Below are 19,103 nucleotides of genomic sequence, written 5' to 3'. Positions count from 1 at the left end.
TACCTACTTATCTTAGGTACCTTAGCCGCTTCTTTAAGAAATTTATGGCGTTATATAGCCTACTCTCTTACTACGGCCCCACTCGTATAAACTCCTAAGCTAATTACTAGCGTATACTAACTTTTGCGGACTCCTAAGCCAATAGAACGTCGCGCTACCCCCTAGACCCCTATACCCCCCTAAATTCCTCTATAAAGCGTCTAAGAGATTATAGGCGCGTGTTTGCTATAAGCTAGGCTAGATTTCTAATGTGTATTAACTTTAAGTAACTATAATAAGGTTAATATAGCAGCTATAACTATAGTTTACAATGCAATTAAATTGCAACCTTCTCTACTAGTATATTTTAATTAATATAGCTAGCTAACCACTATATTAAGGGTTAAAGTATAGCCTTAAAGTTTAAAAATGCGTTTTTTAAAGCTAGGCTGACCCAACTAGCCTTATCAATATAGCGACCGTACTCTACTACCACACCTTTATTTACCCTAAAACTTTATAAGGTACCTCTTATACCCTATTATAAACAGCTTACCTAATTATACTATACCTATACTAGTAGGTATGGATTTGCTTTACAGTAGGGGGGAAGCTTTAGGTAGAGGCTCGTGCAGAGCTTTAGTAGAGCTTTAGTAGAGCTTTATATAGAGCTTTATATAGAGCTTTATATAAAGCCTTATATAGAGCTATATATAGATATATAGACGTGTAGACGTACAGATATTTATATGGGCGTTTATATAGGTGACTAATTAATTAATTGATTTTATGGACGTTTATAAAGCCGTCCGTATAGACATTTAGTTAATTAATTGTATAGACGTTTATAGAGCTGTTTATATAGACGATTATAGAGCTTTCCTAGTATATTAGTGCTGCGTATTAGGAGAGCTTTAGAGCTCCGTATTAAGCTTTAAGTAGAGCTTTAAATAGAGCCTCGCGTAGAGCTTTTAAGTAGAGCTTTAAGCAGCTTTAAGTAGAGCTTCGAGTAGAGTAGAGCTTTAAGTAGAGAGCTTCCCTATATAGACCTTATATTTAGGCTTGTTTTTAAGGCCTTATAAACGGCTTTATATAGAGCTTTAAGTAGAACTTTATATAGTCGTTTGTGTAGGCATTTGTGCAGGTTTGTAGGAATATTTATAGGGGTATTAGGGGCGCGGTCGGGCTCTATTGTAGATACAATATATAGAGTAGAAGATGAGCTTTTAAATAGAGGTATTAGCGAGCTGAGCAGCGCTATATTAGGGGTTGAAGTATAACGTTAAAGGCAATATAACTGTCGTTTACTAGTGAGGCTGTTATTAGATAATCTGTATTCTTAGAGGCGTAGGATATATATAAGTCACGTACACGAGTTACGTGTATTGTAAATATCTTCGTCTAAGCCTAGGGGCCCTAGGTCAATTAACCATCGACAAGATTAAGATTATTAATTAATTAACCCATTTTATTAATAAATAGCTCTATATAAACTATCTAACAGTTATAAGCCTGGTCTGCCGATATAAGAAGCTATTTAGCTATTACTTCGTTATTTAAAGAAATTCTACCTTATTGTTAGACTTTGATACCTTATTATTACAAGACAACCCTAATTAAAATCCTACCTTAATTATCACAGGACGAGATTCTACGAGATTCTATAAGATTCTATAAGATTCTATAAGACTCCACCTTAATCGTTAAAGGACGATCCTGATAATGAGGACGATCCTAATAATAAGGACGATCCTAACAATAAAATACCATCTTAATTCCTCCTTTGCCTATTAGTTAAATAACTCTACTAACTACCTTATTAAATACGATTATCCTTAATAAACTAGAAGACTGGGAATAATAGCTATAGCAACTCTAAGCCCTTATAGATTAGCGAATTTAGGCCCACGTCAACCTAGATAAAGAAGCACCTTAATAAGGTTTACTATAAGAACTAGCCTATCCAGAAGTTATAGATTTTAATAAGAATGCAACCTTATATATATAGCTCTTGACGAATTAATAGAGAGTGTATAAGAATAGTAGATGATACTACGACCAGGATATAAAGTATTTCCTAAGATAGGAAGATTATCTTTAACAGATCCGCACTCAGATTACGTCTATAGTATTAATTTAGAAGAAGCTACTGCTTAACCCTTCCCTAATAGTTAAAGAATGGTTATTTTAACTAAAGGAGAACACATTATCGTTCGTTAGAAAGAAGATATAACACTAGTATATAAAAGCCCTTAAGTGGTTTATATACCTATTAAAATTAAATTAATAGCTAGATTAATAGGAATATATAATAGTACTAGGAGAGAAGTATAAGATCCCTTAAATATCCAACAGAACCCGGCCCCAAGAATTGGCAGAAGTTATTTAACCTTTTAGCGATACCTACTGTATAAAGTATACTACCGAGTTAAATAACCCGCAGAAGTTGAGATCTTCTAAATACCGTAGAGTAGTAAAGGAGCTATAAGAAGGACTTAGAAGACCCTTAGAGAAAGCCAATACTACTATAAAAGGGAGTACCTTTAATATAGACTTCGCAAAGTAAGCTATAATGGATTACTCTAATACTACTAAAGGTTTATAAAGAGAAAAGGCCTTAGTATATAAGAGCCGCTTAAAGAGAGCCGGGTTATTAGTTAAGGAGACGTCCTAAAAGAAGCTAATACCTAAGTGCCTAGCGTGCGGAATACGAGGACACTCCCTTTGGGACTGTTAGTGTTTATTTAAAGATAAAAAACCTATAGGAGTTACGATCGAAGATACTTATATTGAAAAGATACTAAAGAAGGTAGAATAGGACTAGGATCTTATTAATCTAGTTACTAAAATTAGACTTAAATAAGAAGATAAAGCTTAATAATAATAAGATAAGAGTAAGGGAGTCCTATCCTATATTAAATGGAAGAATGTTATAGATAATAGACTATTAAATATGTCCGACTAGGAAGTCTATTAGCTTTTAATTTAAGCTAACTAATAAACCGCTAACGGAAGCGCAGAATTTTGTTAAGAGACGTTTGTCTAGACTTAAAAGGTAATATATAACTATAGCATTTACGTCTAAGTCATTTAGGACCTATAGCCTTTATCTAGGTATTTATAAGAGTATATATATTAGATCCCGCCGCGCTTACAAACAAGTTCGCAAGTACTCCGTGTCTTTTTGGCCGAATGGCGACGTTAGGGCGGGAAACGTTACAATTATGCTTGCGAACTTACTAGGGCCAGGTGTTGTAGGTTCAATCCCTATCGGTTACTTCGCTCTAGTATAGTCTAACGCGCATCCGTGTAATAAGGCGTTAGTGGAGATTCCGATCGCTTATGTTACTAGGGACTAACTAATATAGTAATACTCTTGGCGTTTAATCCCTGTGGCGCGAACGGAATCCCTGCGAGCGCTTAAGGACGAGCGCGTAGAGGAGAGGGCAATTATAAGAGTATATATATTAGGTCCCGCCGCGCTTATAACAAGTTCGCAAGCACTCTTAGTCTTTTTGGCTGTATGGCGACGTAGAGGCGGGCTACGTTACAATTGTGCTTGCGAACTTACTAGGGCCAGGTGTTGTGGGTTCAATCCCTATCGGTTACTTCGCTCTAGTATAGTCTAACGCGCATCCGTATAATAAGGCGTTAGTAGAGATTCCGATCGCTTATGTTACTAGGGACTAACTAATATAGTAATACTCTTGGCGTTTAATCCCTGTGGAGGCCCAAATGGGCATATAGAGGAATCCCTGCGAGCGCTCGGGGACGAGCGCGCAGAGGAGAGGGCAATTGTAAGAGTATATATATTAGGTCCCGCCGCGCTTACGACAAGTTCGCAAGCACTCTCAGTCTTTTTGGCCGTATGGCGACGTGGAGGCGGGCCACGTTACAGTATTAACGCTTAAGGAGTTAAGCTTTAAGGCCCTAAGACAACGGAATATTAATACTATAGTCTTGCTAAAATTAAGCGTTAGGTCTTACGAAGGTTCTTAAATTAGAATATTAATAAACCCTATTTTAATGTCTATATTAACTAGACTGACCTTAAGGAAGCGTATATAAAAGACCTTAAAGAAAGCTTAAGAAGCAATTAAGGAGCTAAGTAAGGAATACCAGATAAGTACCCTTAGAGAGCTAAAATGGTTCCTAGGAATCTATATACTACGCAATTATAGCTAGAGGCTCCTATAGCTATTGTAGGAAGCCTATATTAAGAAGATAGCTAATTAGTATAAGATAGATCTTAAAGGGCGTCTTCTAGATACTCCTATAGTAGAATTGGAATTCCTCCCTACCGATTACTAATTGATCTGTTTAACGCGTCCGTCCCCTAATATAGACCTACTAGTCCGTCCTATATCCCTACTAAGAAAAGCAGCTTTTATAATGTTATATTAGAGACTAGTACCTATATAGTATAAGGAGTAGAGCAATCTACTATAGAGGAGATAAGGAAGGAATAAATAGTAGAGGGAGAGATAAAGAAATACGTGACAAAGGACGAGATGACGGAAGAGACGGTAGAAGTAAAGCGTAATTATTTATCTATGCCAGCGACGTATTATTTATAGATAACTCCGTCAACAGAAAGAGCTTATAAGGATACATTATAAAGCTATTTAGAGGACTGATTGCCTAGAGAGTAAATAAGCAGGGTATAGTTATAACGTTAAGCACAGAAGCTAAGTTATTAGCCCTATTACAGACAGCAAAGGAAGCGATCTTTATTAGTAGGCTATTTAAAGCAATAACGTTAAGGCTAAATGAGCCCTTAATTATTAACTATAATAATATCTAGACACTATAACTAATTATAGAAGACACGGCAAAGCTAATTACGAAGCTCTAATATATATTAATATCTATTAACACTGGTTGCGTTAAGAATACGTAATAAGATAAGTATAATTTTAATGGACAGTAATAAAGGAGATGATCGCTAATAGACTTACGAAGGCCTTGCCTAAGTAAAGGTTTAAGAGCTTTGTTAATATAATTAGAATAGTGGATATTAAGGAGTAGTTAAATAAGGAAAAGCAACTGGAGGACTTAAGGGAGAATATTAGAGCGAGACGGAAGGATTTAGATAAGATTATAGTTTAATTAACGCATTAACGGATATAAGAAGGTGGCTAGCTTTGTCCTCAACCAGGTCGAAGCTAAGGGGGTGTATTAGATAATCTGTATTCTCGGAGGCGTAGGACGTGCACGAGTCACGTGTATTGTAAATATCTTCGTCTAAGCCCAGGGGCCCTAGGTTAATCAACCATCGACAAGATCAAGATCATCAATCAATCAACCTATTTCATCAATGAATAGCTCCATATGAACTATCTGACAGCTGTACAGCCCTTATAAAACGCGCCTATAATCTCTTAGACCTTCGGAGAGGAATCCACCCCGGCGCTCTATAATTGGCTGCTAAAAATAGCGCAAGCGCTAACGCCTGCGGCGTACATTAGGCTACGTCGCCGGTCGCTAATTGGCTCAGGAGTCACAGGGGTTACAGAGGTGTGGCGGTGCCAGCCGCTGATTGGCCCAGGAGTTTGCAGGTGAGGTGGATTTTCTCTCCGAGGGTCTGAGTTAACTGAGATAAGCACCTACCCCTTATTTCCTTGGCTCGTTAATGGGCAAAGACGATTATCCGTATCCATTTGCTTTCTAGCTAGATATCCATCCAATACAGACAGCAGTCCTGTATACTGATTTGAGAAATGTCTATCGCAGCCTTGACAACAGCTTTCGTCCCATCCTCGTCCTGTCTCGCGAGCGATAATATATGGAAGGTCTTTACAACATGCCCTAGCAACGATCAATGCTATTATTTACTTCAGGGCCCACCTAGCACATCGGACTGTCTGCCCACAGCCTACCGAATCGATTCGACGGCGTACTATTCACCAGCACACTGTCCTTCTGGCTACACGCCCGCTTGCTCCTCGCTCAATACTATCAATTCCTTCACCGAGACGGTGTATACATGTTGTCCTACGTACGCGCACCCCCGGCGATTCATACTTTTAAGAGAAAAGGCACTGATTGTACGTAAATACATAGGGTACACACTTTCCGCTGCCTTACCTCTAAGCGACTCAACTTCCAATCGAGTTTCGGCTGCGCATCACAGTTTACCGGGACAGGAACCCTACAAGTCACCGCGTCAGACCGTTTCTCTACGTCTCTGGCTCTGGAGACGTATGATCAAGGCGGCGGTATCAACGCATTCGCTATACAAGTGCGCTTCCAGTCTACGGACTTCGTCTCCACGACTAGCTCACCAGGGCCAACCAGCGTAAGTAGCCGATATGTTGACGTCTCTGTATGATACATGGGCTAATGACGCCCTGCTACCTCCATAGACTCCTACAACTCCCGCCCAAACGGTACCTTCGACGACGTCAACTTCCTCACCACTCCCAACTTCCACCCCCTCTGGCGGTCTAAGCCCAGGTGCAAAGGCAGGCATAGGCGTCTGTGTTTCCGTCGGTGTCCTCGCGTTAATAGCAATGCTATGGTTCGGATATGTATGGGGGAAACGCCGCTCGCAACAGGCGACGCAGCTGGTTCAGGAACATCCTGAAGCAATCCAGATAGAGCAGCCGTATCCGGTTGGCAATCAGTATGAGAACCGGTCCCCCGCGAGAGGAATGGAGAGACAGGCAGCGGTATCCGAGCTAGATGGGCAGCCTCCTTTGTACGAGATGCGATAGCAAGCTGCACAAATTCGGAAGGATTGGGCTCTTTAGACGCTAAGATGTAGTGTGCAGCTTGGGAATTCGTGTATCAAGGCTTCTTGAGCTCACAACTCAACTGCTAAACGGCAAGGTATTTTAATGTTGGGTTGTCATTCATGCTCTGGCTAATATATAATAGTTTAGAAAGCGTAGGATTAATTTTTACACAGTGGATGTACGTTTTGTAAGGACGGTCTTAACAGAAACATACATGTGTCTACTCAATTAAATACTACTACCTGCCACTCTTCCAGCGAATTTTCATCAAGTCTAATAGCAGCCGGTTAATTACACGCTTTCTATTGATAGACAGGTTCTCAATGCTTTATACGGCTTACCGGGCCAAGGAGGCTATGTTGCGCCATCTCAAACCCCCTAAGGCTCAGTAGCTTCTCATGCACACAGTCTTACGTATAACTCTGGACAGAGCCTATATGGTCTTCCGGGACAAGGAGGCTCCGCCATTTCGCAGCCATCCTTTCAAGACAATCACTTCCAAGAATCTTCTTCTACTGGCAAACTACAGGAGCTTACAAGACATTCACCCAAAATACGCATACTAACGCTAAGCAGAGAGTGGCAATTTGGATGAAAATGCCTTATGGGAAAAGGCCTATAAAGCGCAGAATAAGGGTAAGGCTAACGCAGAGCAGCATTCAGCAGAGGAAGGTAGTGAGGCAAGCAACGAGCGGAGCTTCCAGGAGGATGCGATTAGAACATGCTATAATGCGGAAGGGGATATTAAGCATGTCCAAGAGATGGAGACTAAAGAAGTTTCCGCGGGTGTGTATGCTATGGGTAGACTAAGTGCTAGACAGCGTCACCTAGCTTCTCGGTCCGTACCTATGATTAAGACAACAGGATGGAACTTGAATCCCGGTTACCGCCGTCGTCTCTCTAGATTACTGCTAACACTCGAGTTTGACGCCAAAACATGGACAACGTCCCGATCATGCACGGTGAGAAAGCCCTTCCAAATTGAACCACAAACTGGAGATGATGGTAACACGGCTTAAGTGCCCTTCCACTCCGCTTTCATATCAAACAACTTTCAGTCTCAGTGGTTTTAACACCCCCTTATCTCCCTCGCCAAAGAACAATCCATGACAGAAAAGCCTTCTCTAGGCAGCGAACGCTCTTCCTCTACTAGGATTCCAATTCACAAGAGCAGGAATGTAACGGAAGGCGTTGGAAAGCGTACGACATCTAGTTATTAGAGCAAAGACACCGAGTCCGGCAGATCGTCAAAAGGAATGGGGAGAATTAAGTGTAGAGGAAGCTAAAGCAGCACAGATTGAGAGAAAGAACGGTTGGGATCCGAAGGGAGAAGCAACCTCTATATACGCATTGTAAAGGCTTTCCAAGTCCAAAGTGACCTCGGAGTACCCTAACCAGATTAGGGGGCGCTTTGCCTCAGGGAATAGCAAGAAATCCTACAAATTATTCAAGGGAGGGATTTTTTCGACAATAACCAACGACAATGACCCTAAGTAGCGTGGAAGAGATAGTTTGGCAGTTGGTGAGGGAAGAGAATAATCAGGCGTCCTTGAACGGCGGTGCCAGTAGGTCATGCTCCAAATTGATCTTGTACACAGTACGTGAGTGCATGCGGGTTCTTCGTGAACCGAGTCAGGAGGAACCATAGAGGACCATGTTCCCGGGTCTTCTCATTTTCATCGCGCGACTTTGCGACCTTTACAGCGACTAGAACGACTCTGACGAACCTCCCGGTTAGGTAGCTGACTCCTTCGTGCAGCGATGAGTCCTGTCAGCTAGCGGAAATCACACTCCATGGGGCAGTCTGACATTCCATTGACATTCACTATCTCACTAACGTGAATTGATTGACGTGAAGGCTATTTTAGAGATATGAGAGGAATCGTTAAATATTCAATTGCGAACATTGGAAATTTCGAGGTTGGAATAAAGGAACCCGTGCGTGGCCACCTAATCTATTTCTAGCATCTACGACTAAGTTCGCGCCACAGCTTGGCGTCCACGACTGCTTCAGCTCGTCAGCCGTGGTTAAGTTCGAAACGTTAAGCGTACCGTACCCTTTGTTCCTCTAACACTCTTACGTTAAAATACTTCCGCAGCCCCTTTTGTCACTTGCTCTTCACTTCAAATCTTAAAATTTTCTCTTTCCCTTAGTGTGCGATCACCTTAAATCTCCACCCAATCATTTATTAAGTACGACCCCAGATTTACTAGCCGCGCCTTCGACCTCGACCTCAAGTCAACCCTCACCCTTGCTCACAATCCAGGAATATAACCACCATGGGCTTCCTGAAGAAAAAAGACGATGGGGACTCGGCTCCTACTCTCTTCGGCAACCGCAAGAAAGATAAGGCAACCCCTCCGCCAAGCGACCCATACATGAATAGCCCTCCCGGCCCCCCTCCGTATCAGGGCGGAAATGACCGATTCGATGGAAGGGGCAACAAGAGCCCTGCTGTGACGGGACCCGGACAAGCTTACGGGGGCGGTGGGCGAAGGCCCCAGTAGCGCCATGGAAGGCCCCAGTGGCGCGAATGTACTAGAAAAGTGTTAGAACTTGCTTCAAGGGTGACGTACGTAAGTGTCATATAGGAAGAGAGGATGAAATTGTAATAAAGCATATGGCACTTCGAGATGCGTCTGACGCTTATTAGTGTGTTATTTGCTAGCTGCTCCAGAGTCATCTGCACAGCTATAATTACGCCTGGCAGCCACAAGCTTGGCATACGTAAATTACACTATAAAGATTATGTTACGACACGCGGGGTCGCTTTACCCTAGCCAGAATTAGTAATTGCTCGGATCGGAAGTACTAACCAAGGTGGCGACTCTATAACTTTGCGCCTAACAGCAGACGTAAGGCTGATAATGACTTCTTATTATTAATTATTGTAGTAAGGCTTAAAGGCTCGGATAAGACTGTTTTTAAGTATTAGAGTAGTAAGAGCTTAACTGTGGTGCTATAGGGAAGGAACTCTATTATACCAAAGAATAGGGCTCTCTGTAAATTAGGCGCGAGGCGATAATGTAAATGTAATTTTTAGGTATAAGGGGTCCTACGTGTTTAAAAATAATATAGTATGCTATTTAAACCTAATTCTAGTAAAGGTCGGAGTATGCGCTGATTTATAGTTGCTTAAAGTCAAAGTACCCCTTATATTTTCCAGCATAGGTGGTTTTCCGCCACCCGTAGATAGACGTTAGAATTCAAAGTGCTCCAAGTTATACCAACTAAACCTTAGCACATCGGCTTGCAATACTACAGCCCCTACTAGTCAATAGCATAACTAATAGCAACGGACCCTAATACTTGGGTTATTTAATACGTTCCTAAATCTATTAGGGTTCTTCTTTCGCTTACTTATAAAATATACTTTATAGCTTTTAAAGATAATAAAATTAGTCTTCTTCTATTTTAAGGCTCTGCGCTAACGTACCCAACCACTAAATAGCGAACACCACTATGTAGCGAACCCATTAAAATCGCGACGCGTTCTGTAACTACTATTAAAATAGCTACACTATAACAATAAAAAGCCTTATATAGAGAGGGCAGATTGATTTTAGCTCTTTAGGCCTATAAGTAGGGCTAAACCAATTCCCTTAACGCCGCTGCGGTATTATATAATGTGTTTAAAATAATAGCTAGGCAACACATTGCTGGTATTTAACTAAAACGCGGTTCTTACGCGTTAAATTGCCTTCTTATACCTATACAAGAAGACAGTCTTAAGCAGTAGATCTTATTAATAGATTAATGCGGTATGCTACCTAGGATCGCAACTATATAGTAGGCTAGTATTCTAGCTACATAGTGCGCTAGATTAGCTACCTCAGTACTAGTTAGCCCAACTTAGGTACTAAGATTTATTAAGCGCTATAATAACCTATAATCTAAATATAATCGTAAGTATAACTATTAATATACTAAATGCGAGGATCCTATGCTTATTTAAGGCTAGTTTAAACACGTTTAAGACACAAAAATATAATATAGGATTCTTAATAAGGATACTTAGAATTTTAATAAGACTAGCTGCTAAATAGGTGTTATTATAACTATAAAACCTACAATAATCGAAAAAGGAGCTCTTGCTGCACCTGGCCTAAAAAGACCAAAACCAACTAAAAGAACCCTAAAAAATACCTAGAGAATCCCCCTAAGATATATACATCGTAGGGGAGGCATACGTTAAACGACGGTGGCTCGTACTCGCGCGCGACCGCTAGAACTACGCCTAGCAATAGCCCTCTATAATAAAGACGGGCGAATACTATACTATAAAGCGGAAATATCTCTATTAAAAAGGTATCTAATAAAATATAAAGCCTATTAGACGCGTCTAGTATCTAGAATTATAGGGAAGTAACTATTAGCTATAACAAACTAATATAGCTAGTAGAATAGCTCCGCTAGTCTAATAAACCTTAGGCGCCCCTCTAGCAAACCCTTAATTAAATCCTCTAACGGCTAAGTAAAATTAAAAATAAGTATAACCCCCCCTTACTGGCGAACCGCATCTAGGCCGCTATAGCTGCGCTTTTATAGTATAGGGAACCTACTCCCCTTAAGTTAATAACTGGGTATATAATTATAATATAACCAAATATAGAATAAGTAGAGGGGCTTAGGGGATAATTAGAAATAGAAGTCCTTATAAAGATACGTAAAGAGGTCCATAACGCTATTATAGTTTAACACCTTAAGAGTGGAGATATTAAAGTTACCCTAAAGGACTAATAGGTAAAGGAACGAGCCGTAAGGGTAGGGGATAGGCTAGGAGAACGTATTGGCATAAAAGTACTCTATAAGGATTACCTAGTTAAAGTCCTAGCGGTTTCTATAAGCCTTAGGGTAGAAAAGGGACGCTAGGTAGATAATACAGCAATTATATAGAAGATAGTAAGATAAACAGAATGCCTTATACTAAGACTTAAAATCACCTAAATCTAATAGCTTTAATAGGAAAATATAAACTAAGTATATAATGAGAATAATAAGAGGATATAAGGGTTGCTAAAGACTTGCTAGGGAGATACCAGACAAACGTATAGCTTCCTTATTATTAGTATATATATACTAGGAATATAAAAACTTCTTATCTAAAAAGGAATAATTATAAATGGCCTTATATATAATATAAGGCTCTATAACTATAGACTACGCCTANAATAATNCTATTNCTATATATAATAGGGANACACCTAATCTATATNCGNAGNATAGGTNTNCTNCGGCCACTATANAGGCCCCTATAATATAAGATATTGCTTAAATTAAGACTAAATAAAATGCGTAAACTGCTACTAAAGCATATATAAGGCGTAGGAGAGAGAAGACTGCATTAAATATAGGAGATAGAAGGTAAGGGCTTAATAGCTACGGGAATAACTACACACTAGGTTATATAAATAAAAATAATAGGCGATAAGCTAGGGGGACATAGGCGCCTTCTTAGCGTTTCCTACCTTTAATACTAGAGGGCTAGGCCAGCTATTCTAAGCCTTAATAGGCTAGAAGCGACGCCGCGTAACATTACTAGACTAATTAGGGATATAAGGGTTATAGGGGATATAAGGGAGAGGACGCCCTGTAGGAAGATCTCTATAGACAGTAATAGTAGGCTTAAGACTAGGATAATTAAGAATTAGACTTAATATAGTATATATAACATTTGCAGCCAACCTATAAAGGGCATATAGCCGACTAGTAAGAATAGGGGAAGAACTAGTAATAATAATAGATTTAGATATAGAAGCGCTAATAGGAATATAAAATATAGGAATGGAAAGCTTTATATAAAATAAGTAGTAACTAGGGTATAGACATAAGAGATAGAAGCTCTAAATATCCTAAAGAAAGTGAAAATAGAAGAAGTAAGGAATAAAGGAGAGTTAAAGGACCCTCGCTGGGGGTCCGCTACCTATCTATTATATAGTATAACTGCGGCAACATAAACCACTGCCTTGTAAGGCCCCTACTAGACAGTCTAGACCTAGAGAAATACTATATCCTTACTATATAAGAACCGTATTATAATACCTTTATATAATTAATATACTGCCCCTAAGGATTTTAGCTCCTATATAAACTAAAAGCAGCTATATACGTATGCTTTATAATTAGTAAGGCTATTAGCCTATCCTTATAGTTATAGTAGGCAGTTAACCTAGATATTATAGTTATAACAATCTAAACATATAGGGGACTAGTATAAATTATTAATGTATATAACCCTAGGGTTAAAAGGGTCCTATAAACAGAGAATATTATATTAGTAATAAGCTTACTAGAAACTAAAGGTATAGAGTCTATTTTACTAGGAGATATAAACCTCTACTACCCGCGGTAGGGGGGTATCTATATTGCTGTAGATTAATAGTTAGAGTGCCTACTAAGAGCTATAGATATCTAGGGCCTTAAGCTAGCTACCTCCCTAGGAGTAATTATATGGTAATAAGGCACTACCAGAAGTATAATTAACCTTATATTTATAGACGAAGGCCTATATTAAAGACTTAAAAGGTATAACCCTAAAGAAGAATAGGTACTTACCCTAGACTATATCCCTATCTAGATATAGCTAGACCTAGATACCAAAGCGTAACTAAATAGAAAAAGATATATAATAAGGAAGCTTAAAATAGACAGTTTCCTTAATATAGTTAAACAATAACTCTAAGACCTAGAAGAAATCCACCTAATACTAAACAAGCGAGGCTTATTAGCCACCCCTAAGGAAATTAACCGAAGACTAGAAAGGATCTAGGCAGCAATTAAAAATAGGCTAAAAGAGCACTGCCCGATCTTAAAACCGGGCCCCTACGCGCGATATATATGGTCTATATAATGCGTAGTTCTAGTTACTAGCTAATAATAAGTAAGAAGAAAATATATAAGTAGCTACGACCCTAAAGATAAGAGATAATATAAAGATACAAAAAACCAGCTAAAAAATACCCTAAAAAAAGAAGTAAGGAATAACTGGAGATAGTTTATAAACGAGTATACTTTTAACCTAAGCCTCCCCTATAATAAGGGCCTTTAGGCTATAGTGAAATGGGTAAAGAAAAAGGTAGGGCGCCTAGCAGAAGACCTATACCTATTACCCCTACGAAAAGTAGGAGAATTATAGGCTATAAACAATAATAATAAGAAGGTAAAGATCCTTATAAAAAGGTTCTTTCCTTAACTAGCTTTAGCAGACCTTAGTAATATTACGGGCGAAATACCGGTAACTCGCCTACGGGTTAACAGCGATATAATAATAGAGGAAATGGCTAGAACTATTAGCCGCCTTTTAAATAATATAGTACTAAGACTAGATAGGATTCTAAATAAGGCCCTAAAAACCTATGGGCTACTTATAGCACCTTAGCTTGCAGATATAGCTAGAGTATACTTTGCTATAGGCTACTACCTATAACTTAGAAGATCTATAATAACGGTTATCCTATAAAAAGAAGGTAAAGTAGATTACTTAATCCTAGGAAGCTACCGCCCTATTGCCTTAGAAAACACCCTTAATAAGATCTTAGAAAGGGTAATAGCGGAACATATAGTAGATACGGTAGAGAAATACGCCCTACTACTATAAAGCTAAATAGGGGTAAGAAAGAACCGCTTAACACTATTAGTACTTACGCTACTCGCTACCACTATTAAATCTATATAGGCGATGCGAAAGGACTTTATAGTATTAATGCTTAGCCTAGATATTAGTAGTGCCTATAATAATATACCCTATAAGCGTCTCCTGTATATCCTTAGGGTAAAGGGCTTCTTAGAATAGATTATATAATTTATCTAAGGGTTTATAGGCTAGAAAGAAATATTACTAGTCTTTAGCGGATACTAGAGCCCCCCTATTATAGTTATAATAGGAATACTATAAGGATTACCCCTCTCGCCTATACTCTTCCTTTTCTTTATAAGCAACCTACTTAACTCCTTTAAGGAAAGGGCGACCTAGGGGATAGGCTTTATTAATAATACAAACCTAATTATATATAGGCTAATAGCCGTAAAGAATTGCAGAATACTAAAGAAAGCCTATAACACTTATATAAAATAAGCAAAATGTTATAGAGTCCAATTCTTACTAGAGAAATACTAGCTAATCTATTTTATAAGAAAACGTAACTAATTTATAGATCTCTAGTATATAATTCATATTTAAGGCTTTAGGGGTTAACTAGTTTAAGGCCTAAGGGTATTAGGAGTATAGGTAGATAGTAAGCTCTGGTAGAGCGTATATGTGGCGTAAGCGGCCTATAAAGGCTAAGTATAGTTTATTACTTTATCTAGGATTGTTAATTCTATATAGGGTCCATGCTTCTAGAGGTTACGCCTACTATATATAGTAGTTGTCCGGCTAACCATAATATATAAATCTAGTATTTAGGCCATTAAAGAAACTAAAAAGGGCTCCCCTAAATTACTCCTTAAACCACTTTAAAAGGTCTAAATAGCCTGCCTTTAAAGTATTATAGGCGAGTATAAGCGAACGGCTATAGCACTACTTAAGAAGGAATCTAATATTCCCCCCCTATAGTTATATATTAAAGCCACTGTAATATAAAGGATGTAAAATAAATATAACTCTAATATTATAAAGTATATTAAGATACGCCTAAGTAAACTATNGAGGGACNTTAGGGTGCCCTNTANGAGAANAAACNAATAACCNTAAAGTAGGNAAGAGATATTAGAGAAANAGGTAAAGAAAGTAAAAGAAGAATAGTGCCGCTTTAGGGCCTAGGCCTATATAAAGGAGGAAGGGAGACGTATAAGAGGTTAGTAAAGATAATAGCAACACAGAGAAAGGAGTTAAAGTAGAATATATAAGAACGCTAGGAAACTATCTACCGTAATATAATACTGGTTAGACTAATACTGGAGAGGTAAATAGGAGTTAAAGGTATAGAGGCTAATTTAAGCAAGACAAACCTAAGCTATAGTATAGTTAATGCTATGGGGGGTAAATACCTAAGGGCTCTAAGAAGGCCTAATAAAGGCAAAAAATATAATAGTAATACTCTTAAGAACAGGAATAATAAGACTAAAAGATTGGCTTTACTAGGTGGGTGTTTTAGTAGGTAGCCGAAGATGCGAATGTGGCTAGCTAAGACAGACACTAAAACACGTAATACTACTATGCCCCCTACGCACTAATTAAGAAATAATGCTCTTAGCAGCTAGTATAGAGAACTATAATATACTGCTCTTAATATAAAAAGGCCTTAAGGCGGTTACCTAGTGGCTTATTAGTTAAAATATGCTAAATTAGTTCCGGGTTATAAGGGAAATAGTAATAAAAGGTAAGGGGGCGAGCAGTAGGTGCCCCCTAGTAACTTTATAGTAGTAGAGTAATAGTTTATAATACTAGCGCGTCCATAGGCTTATTACAGCAGTAGTAGTTCCTAAGGAGGTTAAATAGTAAGGTAGTAGAGCACTATAGGCGACTTATAGGCGCTAAGTAGGCGAGTCCTAAAAGGTGGGGAGATGGATTACGGGGTTTTCTTATTTTTCTTAAATAGAGTTTTCTCCCTATATGTAAATAAGGAGTAGTCCGCGTAGGCTTAATAGGAATCTAAATCGGACGTTAAGCAATGAATTATTAATTATTAATTATAATTATAAAGGTTATTACTAGAACTAATATAGTTGGTAGACCTAGAATAATATAGCCAGGTAATTAAGAATAGGTTATAATAATTAAAACTATTAATGCACGGGGAGATACAATTCCACCGCTAGTTATCTTTAAGGTAGTAATATACTAAGCTGCCTAGTATAAGGACGGGATTATACCATATAACTAGTTAATTGGTATTAGCGATAATAGCTAAATAACTAATAAAATTGGCTTAACCTAGCTAATAGAGGTATTTTATAAGCATATAAAGGATTATACTATTAGCCGTTATCGACTACTAGTTCTTAATAGCTACGGTAACTATATTACCCCTAAATTTAACCAGTTTTATCTAGAGCACTAGATTATCGTCCTTTATATACCCCCCTATTTATTATACCTACTACAGCCCCTAGATATAGGTTATTTTTTAGTCCTTAAGTAGGCCTATAGATGCCTTATTAAGCAGATAATAGGCTATAGCATTAACTATATTAATAAACGCGAATTTCTGCCTCTATATGGGCAGGCTAGGTAGATAGTATTATATTAGAATAATATATAGGCAGGATTTACAGCTACTAGCCTAGTTCTGTATAGCCCTAATCGCGTACTAGCATAGCTATACACCGTATATTAAACGCCATTACTCTAATATCTACAATTAAATGTATTTTAGGTAGCTAAAACACCTTATAATATTACTAAACTATAATACCAGACGGCCCTGCTAAGGCGCTATCTTAAATAGCGTATATATAGCCCACCAAGTCTAATAGGATAAGCCCTTACTTAACTTATTAAGGGTTATAAAATAGCGATATTAAGCGCTGTCTTACTTATAAGCGAAAATAAGAAGCTATATATAGAAAACTAGTGCTAGAAAAGGAAGAGGGCAACTAGGCGTAAGTATATAGCTAAGGGGGGTGTTCTTTTAGGAGCAGAAGGGCTATTTCGCGCACGAGCTGCCTAGGAGGCTATAGTAGAGGTAGCGGCTAAGCGACCGCAGTAAGTAGTGCGTAAGTGCAGGATATATTAACTAACAGAATATATAGCATGTACGTACCTAAGACGTTAGATAAGTAGTTAGTAGATAGCTATAACAAATATAATTATTCGTGGTTAAGGAATTCGCATTTTTAATGTCGTGATTTTGATAGGTTCGCCATATAGTAGTGTTCGCCACTTGGTAGTCGGGTACGTTAAGAGGTTTCTTATTAATAATATACTTAAGCTAGAGTGTAGACGAACTTAATGCGAGCTTTATTATTTTTAAATAGCTTAAAGAGTATTCTGGCAATAGTAGCCCGCTCTTAAATCTTAAATTAAATAGTTAGTAGTGTTAGAACTTTAGTTATAGTATTCTTACTAAGCTGACTAGCTATTTTAATTATATTAACCGAATTATAAAAGTCGCGAATAGCCTTATTAAATCGTTGCCTATGCAATGTTAGAGAGGTACTATAAATCTTACACTTAGTCTCTTTATATTACTTATATAAATTAGTTCCTTTAGCTGCAGTAATAGGGTAGAACCCTTAATTATAAATCTAGTTTTTATATTCTTTTTATTCATTTTAAAGCGCTATAAGTTTAGGGTTGTTCTAGACCTCTTCCAGCTAATTATTATTAAGCTCTATAGGTGCGTATTGATCTCTTAATAGACCTATTCTTGCGACGGATTTAATAAGGAGGTCTTTTAAGGGACTTCTAAAATAAATAGCCTGAAAATCGCTTATAATATACGTTAGTATATAGTACTTTTCGTACATATTACTACGATGGCCTATAGTCTGGTTCTACTCCTCTAAAGTAAAAACGCCTAGCGAATTTTATAGTATTAGCGTAGATAAGAAGGCGAAAAACGGTAATAAAGCGGACTTACTATTAATATTTTAGCCTAAAGCACGTCGCAGCTAATATAACTCTAGTACTATCTTAAAGTTGGTAATACGGCCTAAATATATAAATATATAATAGTACTTTACGTATAGGAAGGCTTTATCCTTTAAGATATAAGTACCCCCTATTATATTCTAAACATTATAGAAGAAGGGCTTATTTAGTATTTTATCCTTCTACTTAATGCGGAGTACCTTATGGTACGCTAAAACCTTAAGGTTAAATATACTTTAAATACTAGGGAAGTTATCTTTAAACGCCTCTTAGCTAATACCTATAGCTAGGAAATATAAAATAATATAGAATGCTAGGAGAGATTCTAAGCGGAATATAAATTTCTTTCTATAGTACTATAATAGTTAGTAACCGGTACTATAGTCTAGGTTTATAGGCAGACTTATAGTTTATCTTTATTCTTATTTTTTATATTTTCTAGGTTAATATTTACTATAATTATACTCTATTTAGGGTCTACTATACTCTAAATAACTATAAGTTTAATATCCTTAAAGTAAAGCGCTCTATTGCTGCCTCTATTACTAGCTCTTTCTACTAAAGCTCCTAGTCTTATAGATATAGCTACGCTAAGTAAGAGAAGAAGTAAAATTTAAACTTAAATAAAGCTATAGAGCGGTTTAATATTATTTACCTAAAAAGTGTAGAGGATAGTATAAAGGCCCTAAATATATATAGCGTACTTTTCCTTTTTAGACTTATTAAGCTTAAGGCTTAGTATCTACTGCCGCGGCTATTAGTATACAAATTTACGGAGGAAAGAATTAGTTTAGAATGTATATTATAAATATTATCTATAACATTACTATCTATTTTATAGCGCGTTAAATCC

At 37.8% G+C, this 19,103-nt stretch overlaps 3 protein-coding genes across 3 annotated transcripts; 2 read left to right on the top strand and 1 right to left on the bottom strand.

The window, feature by feature from the left end:
- Positions 1-5,591: 5,591 nt before the first annotated feature.
- On the top strand, positions 5,592-6,965 carry K441DRAFT_647441 (uncharacterized protein). Its single transcript, XM_067646857.1, has 4 exons — positions 5,592-5,977; positions 6,043-6,277; positions 6,345-6,810; positions 6,859-6,965. Exons 1-3 carry the CDS (start codon positions 5,700-5,702, stop codon positions 6,693-6,695), a joined length of 864 nt encoding a protein of 287 aa, XP_067497531.1. The 5' UTR covers positions 5,592-5,699; the 3' UTR covers positions 6,696-6,810; positions 6,859-6,965.
- Positions 6,966-8,707: 1,742 nt separating this feature from the next.
- K441DRAFT_669813 (uncharacterized protein) lies at positions 8,708-9,319 on the top strand. The gene has a single exon (XM_067650185.1). It carries the CDS (start codon positions 8,997-8,999, stop codon positions 9,222-9,224), a length of 228 nt encoding a protein of 75 aa, XP_067497530.1. The 5' UTR covers positions 8,708-8,996; the 3' UTR covers positions 9,225-9,319.
- Positions 9,320-18,653: 9,334 nt separating this feature from the next.
- K441DRAFT_591310 (uncharacterized protein) lies at positions 18,654-18,863 on the bottom strand (the record flags this gene model as incomplete). Its single annotated transcript, XM_067644833.1, has 2 exons — positions 18,654-18,716; positions 18,747-18,863. Coding segments are annotated over 2 exons (180 nt in total), but the record flags the coding sequence as incomplete, so codon positions are not given.
- Between the last annotated feature and the right edge of the window lie 240 nt (positions 18,864-19,103).

This window comes from Cenococcum geophilum, assembly GCF_001692895.1.
Source record: "Cenococcum geophilum 1.58 unplaced genomic scaffold K441scaffold_76, whole genome shotgun sequence".
In the NCBI taxonomy this organism is placed as follows: domain Eukaryota; kingdom Fungi; phylum Ascomycota; class Dothideomycetes; order Gloniales; family Gloniaceae; genus Cenococcum; species Cenococcum geophilum.
The sequence above is the reverse complement of the archived record's forward strand: the minus strand, read 5'-3'. Positions and strand labels throughout refer to the sequence as shown.